The sequence below is a fragment of the Haliotis cracherodii genome, unplaced genomic scaffold, assembly GCF_022045235.1.
Source record: "Haliotis cracherodii isolate W230 unplaced genomic scaffold, xgHalCrac1.p SCAF_7, whole genome shotgun sequence".
In the NCBI taxonomy this organism is placed as follows: domain Eukaryota; kingdom Metazoa; phylum Mollusca; class Gastropoda; order Lepetellida; family Haliotidae; genus Haliotis; species Haliotis cracherodii.
The window spans coordinates 45503213-45524371 of NW_027266330.1; the positions used below are offsets into that span (position 1 = coordinate 45503213).

At 39.9% G+C, this 21159-nt stretch overlaps 1 protein-coding gene and 2 long non-coding RNA genes across 3 annotated transcripts; 1 reads left to right on the plus strand and 2 right to left on the minus strand.

Annotated features, from left to right (window-relative positions):
* Positions 1-298: 298 nt before the first annotated feature.
* On the minus strand, positions 299-20905 carry LOC139448622 (monocarboxylate transporter 13-like). Its single transcript, XM_071230187.1, has 7 exons — positions 20536-20905; positions 18440-18547; positions 2366-2401; positions 1870-2112; positions 1353-1742; positions 1092-1217; positions 299-501 (listed from the first exon to the last, which is right to left on the minus strand). The coding sequence occupies exons 1-7, from the start codon at positions 20903-20905 to the stop codon at positions 299-301; spliced, it is 1476 nt and encodes a 491-aa protein (XP_071086288.1).
* On the minus strand, positions 3518-14100 carry LOC139447559 (uncharacterized). Its single transcript, XR_011652033.1, has 3 exons — positions 13951-14100; positions 13570-13653; positions 3518-3964 (listed from the first exon to the last, which is right to left on the minus strand). It is a non-coding gene; the product is annotated as an uncharacterized lncRNA (long non-coding RNA).
* LOC139447560 (uncharacterized) lies at positions 14315-16493 on the plus strand. The gene is made up of 3 exons (XR_011652034.1): positions 14315-14457; positions 15141-15231; positions 15916-16493. It is a non-coding gene; the product is annotated as an uncharacterized lncRNA (long non-coding RNA).
* Positions 20906-21159: the final 254 nt, after the last annotated feature.

Here is a 21159-nt window from a genome sequence, read left to right on the forward strand (position 1 = left end):
GATAGTATGGTACGGATAACTCTGTATATATGTTCCGTTACAACAGGTTCTGTTACTTAAATATCACATTACTATATATGTGAAAAAATTCAAAGATACTGCAAAGACAATATTGTATAGATACCTTACAGACAGTGTCTTGGACAATAATAATTTCGTGTAATAGTATTATACTTATTTCCCCGATACATTAATCAAGGTATGCTGCCAAAAAGTCGTACTGTTGATGTCCCGTGAGTCGCCTCCTGACACAGCTGCGGAACTGTATCCATTCAGTGTACTTCCTTCCGGTATTAGATCAAACCGTGGCATCTTGATTGCCTGTGATGAAAGCGGCGTTGTGAAAACCTACAACTTCCAGATTGAATGATTGCCTCCTATTTCCACAGACCACCATTTGTTTCCTCATCACTACCGACAGCATCAACATCATCGTCAGGATAAACGAACCGCCGGCAAGGTAGAACGGGATATCCCTGTCATATATGGTTGAAAGGTAACCTGCAACAGTTAATTTTATATGTATTTGTGAAAAGAAGTTGTCCAAACATTATTCATCGCGTACGCTTATTGCTACCCTAAAGTTCGCGCTTAGTGGTTGCTATGAAGATGAAGAACGCTGTGTGGCTAATTCTCTTTTGTATGCAAATTGTGTGAATGGCGAGTGCTACAGGAAGAGCAGGACATTTCGCGAAACCTTGGTGTCATCCCTGATTTTCAGTGTTCTATTCATATAGTTTCCTTCCACAGCTATTTTGCTATGTACCACAAATGGAATCTGTTTCGATGAAGACTGGTTATTCTCTTGCATTTACGTTTTATATATATATCATAAATTAATAGGTATACATTTCAGGTGCAATGATCGAAATGTACCTAAGTTGGTGTGTAAGTAATCGGATCTGGAGCAGACAAACAAGTGATCTGTACCATGAGCTACATGTTGGGGTATGGAGCCTGACCGCCGATTATATTTAGTCGCCCCGACCGACAATAATCTAGTCTACTACATGATAAGTATGTGGCTATATCTTAAAAAGTAGTGACAAAGGACAACGTACACTATATAGATTTCAATTTATATGTCTTACTTTGTATAGGTGATCCTCCAAATGCCCCAAATCCTAAGCACATCATTAACATGCCAAATGTTTTTGACAAGTTATGAAGTCCAAACAGCTGAACTAACACGAGAGTGAGAACACCAAAAAAGCCTCCTGTAAAACATGAATTTAACATTTAAAAAAATACTTGTGACACACAAATATAGTCACATGTCAGTATATTCTTTCATTATTTAGAGATTCTGAATCAAAGATAAATAAAATAGGAATAATGCCAGAACATCTCACCTAAGGCTAGTCCATATACCGTCCCGTTTATGTAAAATGCAGTCGGATTTTCACACAGCGGAATTAAGAGATTGGTGACGCCCATCCCACAGATTGAAAGAAGAAATATGTAATTTGCAGCCTTGTCAGTTGCCATGGAAATGGCGGAAAATATAATACGACCAGCCATGCTGCCATATCCCGGGGCGGTCACTACGAGAGCAGCTTGTGTTGCCGTCAATCTGGAGATCGAGGTTGTAACATATTCAGGAACGAAGGTGGAGAAAGTGTACAAGCTGAACCCGAAGGCGATGTGAGCGATAGAGGCAGTTATTGTTCCTGGAATCTTGAATACCTGGAGACAATTGACTACCGTCTGCCTCAAGGAGACACTAGGACCATCAGAAGAATCTTAAAAAAAATGGTGAAAGGACATTGTGAAATTGGTTTAAATATAATAATAAAATAGCAAGGATCCCGACCATGGATATTTCGAAATGAGCAGATATGGAATTAATAGATGTTACTTTGTACTCACTTGTACTGTTTCTTGGAGTTATCAACATGGCGCAAGGTACTAAGTGTAGCGTCAGTGCACCATTGATGAGACATGTACCCCGCCACCCGGTCGTGTCAGCAGTAACGGCTGATAATGGTGGCCACGTGAACATACCAACAGCTAACCCAGTTACAGATATTCCAACGGCTACAGGTCGCCATTTTGAAAACTGTTCGGTGACATGTACCATGGTTGCTGTATACGCAAAGCACGCACCAGTACCTGAGTAACGCAATAAGAAATATTATACTTTCTCTTGATTTAGATTATGTTCTTTCACTGGATTCGTATTCAAAACCAGTGAAGGATTTTCCAAAATAAGGTATTATTTGAAATAGAACCCCAAACATAAGGGTGAATGTACAATTTTAAGATAATATCTTTGTAAAATTACTGAAGAATTATTAGGCTTTAGTAGTTACCCGCGTGACCATCACATCATTCATTGATCAGTAGGATGTGATGCGATACAGACCTGGCAAAACACCGAGTGCGAAGTATAACACATTCACACAGCAAAAAAAATGCAGTTTCCGGTATCCGGATACCTGCCGGATACCACCGGACACTTACCCAAAACGCGTCCGGGTATCCGGTGGCAGAAACCTTGCCGGATACCAGATCCGTGGTATCCGGCATGGACACCTCACCTGAAAGTATGCCACCTGGAATCCGGGTATCCGGCACCGGATACCTCACCAGATACCTCAATCTGGGTGTCCAGGGATCCGGCACCGGATACCTCATTCTGAGTTTCCAAAAACATGTCACAATTTGGGGGGTGCATTTTGTTCAATTAAGTGTGAAACACCTAAAAATATATTAGAAACTAACCATGAAAATTGAACATTGCTGAAGGTATCCGGCAGGTATCCGGCAGGTATCCGGATGCAATTTTTCGAGATGTCTTTCTCCTAGTAAATAATGTTAGCCTAGGCATAGCAGATAGCTGTAGTAATATTCTGTGTTATTTTGGTTGTAAATATCCCCTTAAAGTTGAGATCTATGGGCAGGTACTTTTGGTGAAAACATTTTTCAAATTCATATATATTTCATTTTAGATGTTCAGCGTATTAAATGAAAAGCATTCAGTCCTGGTATGATGGTATCCTTACATTTCATCTTCATATTCCCAGTTGGTTCTAGTTTCTCGTGGTTGAAGCGCTCGATTCACCACATCGGTACATTGCTTGGTGTCACCCATCATGATATTGTTGGAATTTTGCTCATAAAGTGACATAACACCATATTCACCCTGACAAAACAAATGAAAGTCATTGGCTATGTGCTCACTTGGGCCTTTGTTCCTGGTGAGATTAAAAGATAATTTTGGAACTGTATCAGTACTTGTTACATCTTGACAGACGAGTTTCATTGAAGTTTGAAACAGAACATCATTAACCCAAATGGGTGCATCCACAGAAAACACCTACCGTAATAAAGTACCGGTACATAAAAACATCAATGTAATTTTTCTACTGACATGGAACTAAAAACTTCATTCGGTGAGCTGTATTAATTGTAGGAAAACATTCAGGGCATTAGTATATTTGCTATATGTTAGCACCTATGTTATGAATGATCAATATCATATTTCTTTAAAGAAGCAAAACAAAAAAAATTGTTAAGATAACAAATCATATTTATTGATTTTATGACATTTCATTGGTTCAGTAACCAAAGGTGTTTGCAAGAACATTCAAAAACAGAAACAGATGCTTCAATGCCATTTTCTAAATAAACAAATCGGTCAAATCTCAGAAGAATTTCAAGGGAGAAGAATATCTAAAGTCAATTATGTTTGTGCAGTAAACCACAAAAGTCATTCAGATTTGTATAGTCAGCGTCAGCGTACACCACATAAACACAGTCTCACTGCTGTGGTATTAATTCCTTTAGACTTGATTAATGTCGTAATAAAACAATCTACAGAATCACACTGATGTGGCATTATTCATTCAGAATCATCACTTTCTGAGGTGAACCTGCTAGTTGTTCTGGGGAGGATTATTCATCACCCTGAGAGTCCTTTGTATGACTTGTCTGATCTGGTGTCATTGTGAAATCCAGGTGCCTGAAACAATTTATAACATCTTTAAAATCTTGTTATTAAAAATATGAGAAATATACATATATTGACAAAGGGTAAAAAGTTGGTTTCTCAATGAGTAAGGTAATGACAGTTTATCAAGCAACTGTTAACCAAACCATGTTAACCAATGTAAAAAAGCCATAGCAAACAGTAAATTTTACAGAAAATACAAAATTGTAATTGATCTTCTGAAAACAATTCCTGTAGTGCCATAAGGCAGGCTCAACTGATTTTTTCTCAAATGTTTGCATTACATCAAAACATAAGGAAGGGTAAACAAGGCAATGCAAATTGCATAAAATAGGTTCTTATACATAAAAACAGAACTACCGTATTTGATGTAATAAGCGCCTCGCTCTAATAAGCGCCCACGGGAATATTTGCTAATATATTGTCTCGTTAACAATCCCAATTAGCACCCTTTCCAATTGATCAATGTATACAAGACTTATTTATTTGCATATAATACACATTCGTGTGTGATATGCACCCTTAATTATGGGGAATTTCATTCTGGAAAAATATATTTGTCGTACATTAACATTTCAGGCTGCCAGCATAAAGCACGAAATTTTGAGAGCGCCCTGGGCGCTTATTCTGTCGTATACGGTATTCATAATTATCAAAACTTTCAATCACACAAGTCATGTAAGTGATCTCAAAATATTATATAATGAGTGTGCAAGTTAGTATAGTTCCACACAGCTTTTAGCAATATTCCAGCAATATATCTGCGGGGACACCGGAAATGGGCTTTTCACACAGTACCCATGTGGGGAACAGAACCCAGTGCTTCGGAGAACGCATTACCCACTAGGCTACCAAATACAAATATCATCTCAAATACAAAAGTAAGTAACATTAGGATTTCATGCAACAGATATTTTCACCAAATATCAAGTCACTATACAACTGATTGAATTACTGATTAGAGAAGCAAGTACATATAAATGTAGCAGCTAAATCAGGCTTAATTTGAATCGTTCCTTGCTTCAGTTGCAATGGGAGCCACATTGAAAATAATTATCTCACTTATTATTGATAATTAATATCTACCATTAATTGGTAGGCCACTGATACAAAAAATCAACTGAAAAGAACCACCTGAACAATCGACTAAAAACTATGTATATTACATTTGGGGGACCTTATTTCGGCTGCTGGCAATAGCATGGGCGGATACAGAGGGGGGTGCTGTGGTGCGCACCCCCCTTTTTATTTCGAAAATAAATCTTTATTTCTGTATACATTTCCACCAAAGACAATAAATAGCTGTAAAAAAAGCTGTATCCGCCCATGATTAGTCATGAGTAAAATCATTATCATATTTTTATCATTTACCCTATCTTTAATTAAGATTAACAATAACGGGAAAAACTGCCAAATATATTGGTCAAGTGTAATCATAATTTAAGTAGTTCCATTTGGTTTTGGAACTTTTCAAGGGTCATTGTAAATATATGTGTATTCCTATTTGAATACTCGTTTGATTGTTATAAAGTAACACAGTATTGCATCTATCGTCTGTTTCTAAATACAGTGGAACCCATCTTTGACTTGTGTGACATAATTGAATCATACCCCAATTGAATCATACCCCAAGTGCATTGTTATGCATCTGCACAGAGTGGTCAAAGTCCTTGTCACACACATAGTTTGCTACTGACTGACTGACTGATATAAAAGATTTAACGTGCGCTTTCCGACTACAGCGTATTTCGCACACGGGCCTGGCCGGACCATTTAGTGTATTCCGAGAAGGGTGAAAGTGGTGTGTGCAACCCAAGAGGGGGCTTTTAGGGGTTGCTTATATTGATTTTTTGAAATTTTTAAATTTGGAATAAATGCCGAGGTGGGTGGAGGAGGGAACTAAGGGAGCCGGGTGAGGTGCGTGTTTGTATGTTTATTGGATTTTGGATTGGTAGATTAATTAATTTTTAGATGCGCTTAATTAGGTCTGTTTTGATTAGGAATACGCCTAGGGCCTTGAAGTTTTCTAGTTTATTTTGAGGGTTTAGTATTTCATCTCGAGTAGGAACCTTATTTAGATTGAGGGCGGTTTGTAGTGTGGTTCTGTGTGTTTGATAGTGGGTGCAGTGAATGAGTGCGTGTTCTGTGGTTTCGGGTTGTTTGCAGTGGGGGCAGTTGCCTGTGGTGTGTCTTTTAAGTTGTTTTAGGTGGTTATTTAGGTTGGTGTGTCCTGTTTGGAGTTTTGTAATTAATCTGTCAATTTTTTTAGAGGGGTGTAGGATTTTAGGTTTGGCTAGTGGTTTTCTGAGCACTTTTTTTATTTGGCTATTTGAGTTTTGATATTGATTATGCCATTTTTTGGTTATTTTTTGTTTGTTTACACTTTTAATTTCTGATTTTGAGATGGGTAGGTTTAGGCTTATTTCTGGTATTTTGAGAGATAATTTAGCTGCTTTATCGGCGCTTTCATTGCCGTAAATTCCTACGTGGGCGGGGATCCACAAGAAGGTTATTTGTTTGCCTGCTTTTGTTAGGTCGTTGGAGCTTTTAAGTATTTGGTTTATTAATTTAGGTCGTTTTTTGGTATTTTTGTTTTGGAGGGCTTGTAGTCCACTAAGGGAGTCAGTGAGAATTAGGATTTTTTTGTTGTTTTTAGATTGTTGGTTATGCAGGGCTGAGGCCATGCCCATAAGTTCGGCCGTGAATATTGATTGGTTGTTAGGGAGTCGGTAAGATTGTGTGGATATAACTGGTTGTGTGGTATGGACTCCGAAGCCTGTGTGGTTGGAGATCGGGTCTGAAGATCCGTCAGTGTATATGTGACACCAATTTGGCCAATTTTCGTGTATGTATGCAAGTGTGGTGGTTTTAGCTATGTTTGGGTCGGTTTGTTTATTTATTTGGTTAGCTAGCGTTGTGTCTATTTGGGGTATTTTGAGTTTAGGGGTGAAGATATTTGATTTTTTGCAGTTTTGTTTAAGATTTTGAGTTTGGTGTTCATTGAGGTAGTTAGTTATTCTTTGGGATATTGGGGTGAGTAAGGGGTGTTTGCGAGCTAGAGCTTGGTTTCTTGGGCTAATGTTTTGGTTAATTAGGTTTTGGATGAGAGGGTTTGTTTGGGACGCGGCCCAGAAATTAAGGCTTAGATGTTCCCTGCGTAGATTTAGTGGCATTTCTCCTGTAAGGGCCTGAAGTGAGGTGTAAGAGGTGCCATGTTGGGTGCGTGTAATTAGTTTGAGAGCCTGATATTGTATTGAGTCAAGTTTTTTAGAAAGAGAGTTGTTTAGGGTATTGTATATGGCACAGCCGTAGTCTAGTTTTGATCTAATTAGTGTTGTATATAGTGAGAGGAGAGTATCTTTGGAGGCTCCCCAGTTAGAGCCGGTGAGACATCTTAATGTGTTAAGGTCTTTGCTGCATCTAGTTTTTAGGTTTTGGACGTGAGCCTCCCAGGTGAGGTGTTGATCGAAAATAAGTCCTAAGAATTTTGTTTGTTTTTGGAATTTGATTGTTTGGTTGTTTAGCTGGAGGATTGGGTAGGCAGGTTTCATGTTTTTATGTTTGAATACTATTCCTGTTGTTTTATCTGAGTTAAGGGAGAAGCCCCATTTGTCTGCCCATTGTTGTATTTTATTTAGAGATTTTTGGATTAAGTTTTCTGCCATTTTAATGCTTTTAGTGCGGATCCATAGGGCTCCGTCATCCGCGAATTTTGAAGTGTTTAGTTTAGGGGATAAGCCCTCGAATAGATCATTTATCATTATATTGAAGAGGGTTGGGCTGAGGATGCTGCCCTGGGGAGTGCCATTTTCTAGGGGACACTGGTCCGATAGTGTATGGTCTATACCCACGGTAATTTTGCGATTGTTTAGGAAATCTTGGATGAAGTTTATTATTTGACCTTTTAGTCCTATTTTTTTTAGTTTTTGTATTAGCCCTTGGTGCCATACCATATCGAAAGCTTTAGAGAAGTCGAGGAATATGCCTATGGTGTATTGCTTGTTTAACTGTCCTGTTTTTATATCCTGTTCTAGTCGGGCAAGGTTATCGAGAGTTGATCGGCCAGGAGTGAAGCCGCTTTGGTCAGGGTTTATGATGTTGTTTTGGTCTAGGTAGTGCTGTAGCCTATTTTTAGTCATAAGTTCCATTATTTTGCAGAGATTTGAGGTTAAGGAGATGGGCCTATAGGAGTTTGCCTGATCTGCTGGTTTATTTGGTTTAGGTATTGGGATTACTAGAGCTTCCTTCCATGAGGATGGGACCTGTCCGTTTAGGTAGACTAGGTTGTATAGTTTAAGTAAAGTTTGGAGTAGTTTGGTAGGTAAGTGTTTGATTATTTGGTAAGAGGTGAGGTCTAGGCCAGGGGCTGTTCCTTTTTTTCTATTGTTTAGTACGTGATTTAGTTCTTCTATGGTGTAAGGTTGATTTATTTCTAGGTTGTCTTGTCTGTTTTCTTTGGAGAATTTGGTTTCTTTATTTAGTTTATCTTGGAATTTCTTACTGAAGTTACTGTTGCTGCTAACTTTAGAGAAGTGTTTGGCTAGGTTGTTGGCCTTTTGGGTGGGGTTAGTTGAGTTGTTTATATTGGGGCTTTTTTTGTGCCGTTTGATGCCTCGGATGGCGTGAATTTTGCGCCACACCTTCCTAGCGTCGGTGTGGTGATTTAGCTCCTCACAGAATTTTTTCCAGTTTTTGGTTTTAGCAGTTTTAACTAGGTTTTGCACTTGGTGGTTAAGTTCATGAGCTGTTTTGAGATGAGAGGGGTCTCGTTTAGCTCTGTTGAAAGCTGATTTGCGTTTTAGTCTAGTTAGCTCTATTTCCTCATTCCACCAAGGGACAGTGGGTTTTCCTGGGTTGGATGATTTGAAGGGGATTGCGGATTTGGCTGCGTTGATTATGAAGTTAGTTAGGTTTTGACAGAATGTTTCGGGGTCTGTTGTTTCTAAATCGTTTAGATTAGCTTCGTTGCATAATTCTTGGAATTGGTCCCAGTTGGCGTTTTTGTACTGAAATTTAGGTTCCTGTTTAGGGGTTTGATTTGGTATTTTTATATTTCCTAGGGTTATATTTATGGGAAAGTGGTCGCTGCCTAGAGGTACTGGGTGGACGTCCCACATCAGACTTTGTGCTAAGTCTGGCGTACATATTGTTAAGTCGATAGCCGACATGGTGTGGTGGGTTTTGTCGTACCTAGTTGGTTGGTTATTGTTTAATAGTATTAGGTCATTTTTTTCGATCCACTCTGATATTAGTTGTCCATGGTTGTCTAGTTTATCTGCAATGCCCCAGGTAGGATGATGGGCATTGAAGTCTCCTAGGAAGATGGTTGATTTATTTCCTAATTGGTAAAGGACATCTAGGTCTGTATCTTTAATTGGTTTTAGTGTTGAGTGATAGATGTTAATGATTTTTATTTTTTGGTTATTGATGGTGACTTGGATTCCATTAGCTTCTAGATTAGGAGTGTTTACTTTAACTTCCTCGTAGTTAATATCCTCTCTAACGTAGATGATTAGACCTCCTCCTGTTCTGCCTGGCATGGTTTTGGACCTGTCGGTTCTCACTGCGTTATAATTTGGTAGGTTGAATTTAGTTTTATGTGAGAATTTGGTTTCTTGAATACAAGCTACATGGGGACCTTTATCTATTTTGAATTTAGCTTTGAGTTCAGAACCATGGCCGGCGAGGCCATTGGCATTCCATTGAAAAATGTTTAGGCCTTCCATTGGGAAAATGGGTGGATTTATGTTTGGTTTAGGCTTGGTTTAGGTATTTACTTTAGTAGGTTATTAAGGTTGCTGCTGAAACGTTCGAAAGAGGTGGTGACGAGTTTTAGTTTATGTGCTACACCAAAGAAGGCTTTGGAGCTGGCTTCTGGATTAGACTGCTTTAACACGTAAGCTAGTAGGAGGACTAAGTTGTTCAGATTTTTGCTTGCTACGTTTTGGGTGAGTTTTTTTCTATAGCTTTTGGTTTTTGGGGCTGACAAGGTAAGCTCGTTTATTTCCTCTGAGGATGTGTACTGGTCCTCTTCGGTTAAGTTGTCTTTAGTTTGGTCAATCTGTTCGGTGGTGGGTTGCATGCTGGGTTTGGGTGCGAGAGTCTGAGTGGTTTCTGTAGTTTCCCTGTTGACTGGGTGTTCGGGGGTTGCCTGTAGGTTTGGGAGTGTTGTTGCCCTTGTGGCTGTGATGGCTTGTGTTGGTGCTGGTTGTGTGGTGGTCGTTGTGCGTTGGGTTTTGCTTGCGGGTGTAGATGTGGTAATTGTAGGGTGAGAGGCGGGGAGGGTGAGAGTGTGAGTTTGTGGGATGTGTGGGGTGTTTATTTCATTTGCGGTGTATGCGTCTCGCTGATTTGGGTCCCATACGGAGACTGGGTATACTGTTTTGCGTGCGTGAGTGTTGTTGTTTGGGGGTGGTGTTGGTAGTAGTGGTTTGTATGCTTGCAGTGTGGGTTTTTTGGTTTGGATTTTGGCCGTGTTTATGTCTATATGTCTGTTGGCCTGTTGGGTGAGTGATAGTCTGTGGGGGCATTGGTTCGAGAGTGATGAGTGTTTTATGGATTTGCAATGGATGCACCAGGGTGTGCATATGCCTGGGCAGTCTGTTTGAGCACAGTTTTTGCATTTAGTTTTTTTGAAAGTACATTGGTTAGCGGTGTGATTATATTGTAGGCAATTAGAACATTGCTTTACTTGCTTGATGTATGGTTTGACCTCTAAGTTATGGTTAGCGCCGAAAGTGATATGTTTGGGGGCTTCAGGGTGTTTAGCTGTTTTTTTGAAGTTTATTATTACAATAGGTGTGGGGGTGGTTTTCCCGTTTCTGTTTGATTTAATCCTGCGGAGGCTAGTTATTTGTGGTTGGGTTTGGATAGTGTTAGCTTCTTTGGCGTATATGTCGAGGTCCTCGTCGGTTTCCCTTGGGTGCACTCGAATAACTCCCCTAGTGTATATTTGCCAGTTAGGTTTAGAGCTATTTACGGTGAATTGGAATATTTGTTTAATTTTAGTTGCTGCTATGTAGGATTCTTGATTTGGGAAGATTATCTGATATCCTTTGAAACTACGTTTGATGTTTAGGTAATTGATTTTTTGTTGCCTTAGCCACATGCCTATTTTATTTATGGTCAGTGTTGGAGCTAGTTGTACTGAGGGGGTGGCCGAAAAAAAGTAGAGGGCCCATGTGGTGATGAGGGCTGCGGGTGAGAGGGTTTGTGAGGTAGGTGATGCCGATGCGTCTAGTTTGCGTTTTTTTGAGTTGCATGCTTGGGGAGGTGGGGTGCTGGGTTGAGTTTCCATGTAGGAGGCTTGAGGGTCTTCATCGCCGTAGCCTGCGGGAATGAGTGAGGGTGTTGCCCTGTCGGAGGTGTTGTGCGCCTCCGCAGGTGTAGGGGATGTAATGCCAGATATTTCGCATATCTCGATTTGTCTTTGGTCTGTCATGCTGGGATTGGGTGTATAGGATGTGTGTGTGAGTTTTGGTGTTTGAGGTGAGGGGTTGTGGATGGAGTGTTTTGGAAGGGGTGAGTAGTGTTTGCGGTGTTTTGGTTGTTTTGGGTTTGTGAGTTGTTTAAAGCTTTAAGAGATTAATTGGAGGGCTTGTGTTTTAATTTGAAGTGTTTGAGTTTGTTTAGGTGGGCTTTGTGAGTGTAGTTTTAGGTTTGGGCTTGGGTGTGAGCGTTGATTAGGAGGTGTAGGTTGTTGTGAATGGATGGGTGAGTGGTTATATAATTACCTTTGAAGTTCTCCCTGGGCTTGCTATCAGCGGTGCTGTGCGTGGGCTTGAGGAGGCTCTGGAGGCTTGGAGAGGTGTTGCTGGCTTGGAGTACAAACTGCAACTGAATGTGTTTGCTACAAGGCAGAATCCAATAAGTACAGTTGAGACATCAGGTTGTATCCAGACAAACTGTCTGATAATCTCAAGTATGGTCTTGGTAGGATCAAGGGATGTAGTTAATCCTAAATAAACATTAAACAAATGACATAATCTCTTCTACAGAACACTTGATCAAAGCCTGCCCCCACCTTTGATGTTTATCATCTTGTTACGCTCACAACAGCTCATTAGCAAGATGAACTCAATGTCAACTCATGGTGGATTAGGGATTAACAGGGCAATTAGTGTCAGGTGGGTATTATCACTTGCAATTATCTGTTAATTACTTAATTGAGTAGTGACGGCTTAGTTAGTTTCCAACCACACTGACAAGTCAGTTTACAGTTTACTAGTAACATGTTTCTGTGGACCAAGGAAATGTATCTTGCCAGATACTTAAAAAGTTCTACTCATAAGTAATAAAATAATGACAGTTTTGATATGCAATTCTCCCTACAAAGACATTTAACATTTGATATACATAAACTGTCTGTTGAAACTATGATGATGCTAATATACAAGTCGCACAAAACAACTAATTCATATACTGGTACCTAGCCAAACATACATAATTTTTATACGCGTATGCACATGCTTGTACATATATACCTCTACTGGCACATCACACATACAAACAATCATTAGATGGATGTAATCGTTGAAAAAATATTTTACATACACAAACAAGTGAACAGATTCTGTAATAGCATGGTTAATACTTGGAGATGTTTAAGCATTTCCATTTTCACAGAATCGAAGGCATATCCTTTCAGGACTCAGATCAGCTTGTAGTGATTTAAATTCACATAAAAATGATTCATGTGAAATGACCTATCCCGCACGTGTGGCACCTGTTATAAAAATACCATTCATTACTTATTTGTGTGTCCAAATTATGCTATTATTAGAAATAATAGGTATTATTATACAGCATGGATATAAGAAAGCTTTATATGGAATTGTTGAAAATTATGTACAGGAAAACATTGAAATAAATCAATCAATACGTGCATTTATCTCAGAATCTGGTAGATTTAATCAATATGGACTTCTCCTTCATTATCTAATTATAATCAGATGATTACATTATTGCTCAACTGATAGTTTGCAAAAGTATAGAATTAGTATTTTATTAATAATTATTTTGTATTTGAGCATCATTTAGATAAGCCAATGAAAAAAATATATGTTTAAAACACATGTAGTAGAACATATTGTAATAGTTAAGACCCGAAAAGAAGTTATGTGTAGGATCCTCAAAATGGTATCCACAAGAGCAGGTTGTAGAATCATGATGGTGTTTGTTGTTTAACTCAGCCATATTCCAGCTAAATGACGGCGGTCTGTAAATAATCAAGTCTGGACCAGACTATCCAGTGATTGACATCATGAGCATCCATCCACACAATTGGGATACAATGACATGGATCAACCAAGTCAGCGAGCCTGATCAGCCGATCCATTAAGTTATCTCTTACAACTAGCATAGGTTGATCATGTTGATGGGGACTAACTTCAACCTGGAATCCCCATGTGAGTATGTATGCAGCTGTTAGCTTTGTTTGATGTTTAACGCCACACTCAGCAATATCGCAGCTATGTGGCAGGAATCAAACCTGCATGGGTCTTCAGCACGAAGAGTGAACGCTTCAACCACTAGGCTACCCCACCACCCAAAATTCCCCCATGATAAAGTTGTCATCATGGTTATTGTTCAGCTAGTTCAAGTGAAAATGTTCATACCCTTAAAATGTCTTATCTTCCACTTCACGATGATCTCTGATGCAAAACTTCCCTGTCATTAAAGCTGTTCTTGATTCTTCACATCTGGAAAAATATGCTGAGGCTATTAATCATCTCACAGAGTAAAGGGAGTATATGAAATAAGACAGTGAGTCACATTAGCATACAAATTATCCAGTTAAAGTAAACATAGTTCTTCATTATATACATAAGCATATACTAACATATGATAGACAGGCTACTTGTTATATAAAAATATAATTATATCCTGATACATTTACTTACATGTTGGCTATGAAAGTTAATGTGTCACATGTGACAGGCTTACATGTGGTAAATTACTTTAATACGTGATCATTGTAATATTCACATATTCCTTACCTTAATGTGTCACTTCAGCTGCCAGCATTACCTCAGCTGCAATCTCAATATTTGGCCAATTTTGACGAAATGACCGATCGTGTTCAGTGTATAAGCTGGGCCTCGTCTCTAATATAACTTGGCGCAAGTTGACGACGTGCATAGAGAGCCGGGAACCAGCTTATGTCGTGTTAAACTAGTTCCCGGCTCCCTATGCGCGTCGTCAACTTGCGCCAAACAATATTGTGATATTAGAGACGGGGGCCCAGCTTTGTGTTAACCCGGAACAAGCCAATTTACCCATATTCCCCTGCGGTCCAGGGCGCCATTTTAGAACATGGATGTAAACAAACCTCGTGTTTCTATATACACTGTGATGCTTGATTACGATAAGCTTACCTCGTGTATCGATAGATTGTTCTCATTCACCTCCACCACGGAAATGCCGGCCGAAGTTCCTCTGAGCCATCCACAACGCGGAAGTCAACAGTATTTGGAAAGGCGATTGGCAGCAAATGCGGATGCCAGGTACGTAGCAGGGCTTCGTGACCTTATGATTTCCGTGCAGAGATCTTATGGAACGGATTGATTTAGATATTTTCCTGCTCTACATACTTTACTGTAAACGCCAAGGGTCCTTTTTTTAGTATTATGGTCAACTGTTTGTTATGACGACAAGGATTTGCATAAGGGGCGTAATGGATTTGTGGTCAAAACAAGATGATCCAAATTAGATCCGCTTTTTATAGATAATGAAGAAATGTACAAAGATCTAGGAACGATTATTAACTCTAAACTTTTGTGGGATGCTAATACAGACTATAATTTACAATAATGGCCACCAAAGACTTTACTTTTTTTACGCTTAACATATTTTTATAATTACACTGTTATGTCCTTGTTTTGTATAAGCTTCATAACTAAATAATTCAATATTTCATGGAATGACTCTGACCTTGGCGAGGATCTTTTTTGCAACAAGTGATTCCCTATGTAAAGTGTATGTTGAATGACCCTGGCTTTGTTGTCAAATAATTGTTTGACAGTTGTTAAATATGGGATTATGTTTTATCTCTGAATGTTTGGGATGAAATATTTTAATAAGGACAGTTCTAAGTTGGAAACTCAACTGGGGCCTTTTCAATTGAATTCAATGTACAGCATGTACAGTTTGGATATTTCTGTAATGTGAATGCTACTTATTTTTGCAGAATGTCTGGATGAATGAATGAGTCAGTCATCTGCACAGCATCAATGGAAAAAGGGAAGCAATGAGGAACAAGAGAAGAGTAGCAGTGAGTGGTAAATATTTGAAATTATTCTGTTTGGTTCATCATGTTCATGTAGCTATTCTGCAAATATTTCTTCAGTTTGCTTGTTCTTTATCACCTGTTGGCATGGATGGCCTAATTATCAAAGGCACCACAACTTGCTGTGCATAGTTGCATCTCTTGGGCTTGACAGAAACCAATGGTCGTGGGTTTGAATCGAGGGTAGCATCATACACTTGCTTGTGGGTTTCATCAAAGTGGTAAACATGTAAGACCTGCATCACTTCGGGCTTTTTTCCCATTTCACTCATTTAACACCACATCCAACAATAGTTCAGCTAAATGACAAGGATTATAAATAATCAAATCTCAAATCTCAACTAGGCAAACCAGTGGTTAATGTTATGAGCTCAATCCAGACGCACCGATGATGACTGTTATGGACAACATCCCACGTTATTGGGTACGATTACGAGCGATCAATGAGCCCACTTGCTACCTCATCTATTACTTTGGCTTGTATGGCAAGCATTTTTAAGAGATGTCAGTTAATCATTGTTTCAACTCATCAGCATGGAACAATATATATCTCAAGTGTTTGGTATATAACAAAACTCAAAGATGATAAAGTAAGTGAATTTGCTGCCTTTTATCTGTAAGTACATGTTGCAACAATTCTTTTCTGTTGCTACAATCTTTATACATAATTTTGCAGAAACTGATGTCCAACTTGAGATACCCGGATGACTGGTTGACAGTCTGGAAGGACCCTTCCAGATATCAGAAGTGATAGGCAGACAGTGATGAGGAGAATCCTGTTATTTCAATGGGGGCCTACCAAGAAGTTATATCCCAATTGACTCTGGGACACACTCACAAAGGCTGGTCTGGCTAATGTGAGAAGACCAACCAATGCCAAGTCGGAGTGGGACCCTTCAAGGACGTTGAAGCAATTATTGTCTTTGGCCATGTGGTAATCACTTGAAAGGAATGATGTTTGCGACTACTTGTCTATAAATGTGGACCCAAACACCAAATAGAATGTTCACAATTCTACTAACACAATGCAACAGGGATAGAGCCGATCTGGCCTCCCCTCATCCTGGTTCCTGTTTTTCCATGGCAATATAGAAGGGAAAGGATATTTGAGGGCAAGTAACTCTGAACTGGTGAGCATGGTCTGCTTATGCTTTCAAGCGAACAGTTATCCCACTCTGTTATGAGTATTGAAGAATAGGAGGAAATTGCATACTGCATCAGGAACCATCATGTGAACAATGTTCAGTGTGTGATATAGGCATATAAATAAAAGAAATTGATAATTTGTTTGTTGTTTATGTTTCTTTAGCCAGGTGTGTAAATGGGGATTTTCCAATATTTTGCCTCAGTTTGGTAGCCATAGTTATCGGATGAAACCATGCATTGCTTGGACATCTTTGGAATAACACATTGATCTGCTATGTCAAAGGTCAATGTCATAGCCAGACAAAAAAATTGTTAATGGCCAAACTCTTCCTTAGGGCAGGGATAGAAGTTGGCAACAGGTCATACACTTACTTTTTATCCCCCCGGCATATATTACGGGGTGATATAGCGATCAGTCAGTCTGTCTGTCCGTCCGTCCATCCGTAATCATTTCCTTTTCCAGGGGAAGGATTCCCAAACCATTCAGTGTATTTGATCGAAACTTGGCAAATCTATCAAGCACATACTGAAGTGGTGCCTTTTGATATTTTGGGATTTTTTTTAATTTTTTAATTTTTTTTTTTTTATGGAATGATGTTGGACATAGACTCAATTGGGGATGGGGTTCGTTTCCAGGGCAGAATTCAAAAACCATTCAGTGTATTTGATCAAAACTTGGCAAAGCTATCAGGCACATACTGAAGTGTTGCCTTTTGATATTTTGGGATTTTTCTAATTTTTATTTTTTTAAATTTTTATGGAATGAAGTTGGACATAGATTCAATTGGGGATGAGGTTCGTTTCTGGGGCAGAATTCGAAAACCATTCAATGTATTTGATCGAAACTTGGCATTCATATGGATGCGACCATGGTGGATCTTTTGTGGATAAACAATGTATGCTTCTTAAAGAACTTTAAACTGTTGACTCATTACATACAGAATTGCACATTTACTAGTGGTTACTTTACAGACAGCTGCCGGGGGGTTATGTCATCTTTCTGATGACTCTTGTTCTCTAATGTGCATTTTCCTGCAAAAGTCTAAATAACTCTTATACATATAGTTGTATATCATTGTCATATGTTTGTCAATGTTATACTGAATGAAGCAATTTACAATTGTTTTTGAAATAGTCGCAACTGATATTGAAGGTCAAATTAGCTTTCAATGTCTTTCAGTAAAAATGTTCACAGTAACTGAGGAACAGCTCTCTGTAGTGTGATGAAATCTGGTACATGTCACCCTCAGAGTGAGGCATATTGTGTTTCAAAACTTAAATGAAGCTGGTATGCTCATAACAAGTACTTGTACCTTTACAAATAATCATATTATCATTTCACTAGGACCAAAGGCCCAAGTGAGCACACAGTCGATGAGTTTATACTTTCACTCAGAACAATCTGGAAGTCTGAACATGAAATTTAAGGATATCATCATACATGTATTAGAACTGATGTTTGTTCATTAAACAGCTTAACATCTAAAAAGATTGAAAAAATTGTCTTCTCCAAAAGTACATGCCCATAGATCTCAACTTTAAGGGGATATTTACAACTAAAATGACACAGAATGTTACTACAGCTATCTGATATGCCCAGGCTAACATCATTTACCAGGATTAAGACATCTCGAAAAATTGAATCCGGATACCTGCCGGATACCTGCCGGATTCCTTCAGCAATGTTCAATTTTCATGGTTAGTTTCCAAAATATATTTAGGTGTTTCACACTTAATTGACCAAATGCACCCCCAAATTGTGACATGTTTTTGGAAACTCAGAATGAGGTATCCGGTGCCGGATCCTTGGTATCCGGTGCCGGATCCTTGGTATCCGGTGCCGGATCCTTGGACACCCAGATTGAGGTATCCGGTGAGGTATCCGGTGCCGGATACCCGGATTCCAGGTGGCATACTTTCAGGTGAGGTGTCCATGCCGGATACCACTGATCTGGTATCCGGCCTGGTATCTGCCACCGGATACCCGGACGCGTTTTGGGTAGGTATCCGGCAGGTATCCGGATACCGGAAACTGCATTTTTTTTGCTGTGTCAGGTCGTTCACCTGACTGCCGATGATAAAGCCAGTGAAGGCCAGCAAACCTCCAAATAACGTGGTAAGACGACCCCCGAGGCCATCTACACACACCACCCCAGGAATGGCTGGAATATAGGTTACTGGAGTTGATTATTGTTGTTGTATACTATTGTTTCCAGATTAATGTAACTTATTTTGAGTTCAAACCGCAAAACAGGTCAACTTTTTATGTGCGAGTTTGTCCGCGGTTGGTTTTCGAGTGTAGTCTAATGTCCATTTCTAATATACGTCAATATATTGTATAATTAGTACCGTGAGTGAAACTGAAATTATATATCGATGTTACAATGGGTTAATCACAATGTTATCATCTACATGATAAAGTTTGCGGTCGCCTACAAAAAAATGATTCTTAAACAACTTGAAGCAAAAACTGTTTGACGCTTGTAGCCCTTTAAGCTAGCTGTTACAATTGTAACTTACAACGTATACTAAACCGCAAAAGAAACGTCACCATGGATAGATAAATGAGAAAACTTATTTGTCCAAACACTGTAAACATACTTTGAGACATATTAAAAAAGATGAAACTTGGCACAACTGATCATCAAGGTTAAAATTAAAGTGTCAAATGTTCTTATAGTGAAACACGACACTAGTCTCTGAGAAAATGGCATCACAAGTCAGTATCTCGTGTGTCCGCCATGTGCATTGCTGACTGCCGTGCAACGTCGATACATGGAATGGATAAGGCGGTTGATGAAGGACATAGGCACTTGAGCCCACACTCTGAGGAATGCCTGACGCAGCTCAGCTGCAGTTGTCAGCCTTGGTCGGACGTCATTCAGCCGTTTTTGAATCTCGTCCCGCAGGTGCTCAGTGGGATTTAAATCGGGACTGAGGGCAGGCCACTGCATGGTTCTGATGCCATTCTGCTGAAGCTCGTGGTTGCGGCGACGTGCCAAATGAGGTATGGCGTGTGGTCTCAAGACTTGATCAATGTACCGAGCTGCTTTGACACCGTTGCCTCTCCAAGGACCGATGTCCTGGAAGACCACAGGGCAGACCCTCTGTGCAAGACCAATTCCACCCCACAGCATGATGCTCAGACCACCCCACGAGTCTCTCTCAACAACACAAGCATCCGATTAACGTTTCGCACGTCGTCACCAGATTCTCTCTCTTTTATCTGCTGTTGGGATACAGTAACGGCTCTCGTCTGAGAAGGGGACTCTTCTCCACTGCTGGTGGCGCCAATGCTGGTGCTGTGTTGCCCACTGAAGACGGTCCCGGCGATAACGTAGTGTCAGGATGGGTCCTCGATGTGGCCTGTGACAGTTGAGGTGGCTGCTTGTCTATCGTCGACGCACGGTGTCCGCACTAATGTGTCGCAGGTGTGTCCCCATGGTCTGTCGTGCAGTAACAAAGCGATCTGGAAGATTCTGTCGCACAATCTGACGATCCTGACGTCGGGTGGTGACCCTTGGTCTTCCACTATGTGGTCGGTCATCTGTAGTATTAGTGGCCTGGCACCGTTGTTGGAGCCTGTATATGGTCCTTACCAGGACTTGAAATGCATTGGCTACTTGCCGGGCGGTTTGTCCAGCTTGCAATCGTCCAAGGGTTTGGTGTCGCTTATTTCTTGTCAATCTTGGCATGTGCTAGCAATTCAATAACGAATGAAAGTTACCTGATCTGGGTGGATTTTTATAGGGCAAGAAATGGGGAACGCGTGTGCATTTCAATTGCATGGAACTCACATGCATCAGGTTACCATGTCCGTTGCCGTGATGCATTTGGTTGATCGGCTTTATTGTAATTTCGTTTTTTTATCATCAAATGTCATTTTTCCGCACAAGGAAATGTTAAATTTTAGAAACTTTGACAAAAATTACCCAGATATTTAAATGACAACTTTTCATGCAAAGTTACTTGGGGTGACGTTTCTTTTGCGGTTCAGTATATGTTGTTTGTTTGTTGTTAAACGCCACACTCAGCAATATTCTAGCTATATGACAGTACAAAGTATTTAAAAGAATGAACGCATGCAACGATATATGCTCCCAACCCTAGTGGCATCAGATACGGAATCCTGAAAATTGGTTTAACTTACATGCAATTCCAGAAAATCCACCAAAAAGAGCTCCTATCCAAGTCACCTCCTCCTCTGAGACAACAAGAGATTCCTTCAAGTATGTGTACATGACACCGTACGAGGCTGCCAGACCACCATAAAACATGTTGGCAACGAAACAACTGACCACCGATCCAATCTGCCGGTATTTACTTGTGGTAACTTCACGGGTACCTTCATGAGTGCTTGCCACAGATTTGCTGTCTTCGACACATTGCCTGTGGCTGTGACGAATGCTCTTAACATTGTCATCATCTAGTGGACCACGGGGACCCTTGTTGCCATCTCGACACATCCATGTACCAATTCTGAAGTCACCAGTAACATCCGTCACATCGCCGGCAGACATTGTACCAATCTAAACTAAACTACACAGGACCAGTAATGCTCCTACTGGGAACATCTATTGATAAATGTGATGGTGTGGGTTCTCTCGACCCTATAGAGAAGAATATGCGTCTTGAATGTCAGGACATAACTTAATAATGTAAGTGCATGACCACACTTATCACACTTGTTTGTTCTGCTTTGGTCTAGATATTGTAGCCCCAATGTGTGTTACCTATAGTACGTCCGTGACAAGTAATTTACTCTGTATTCCAA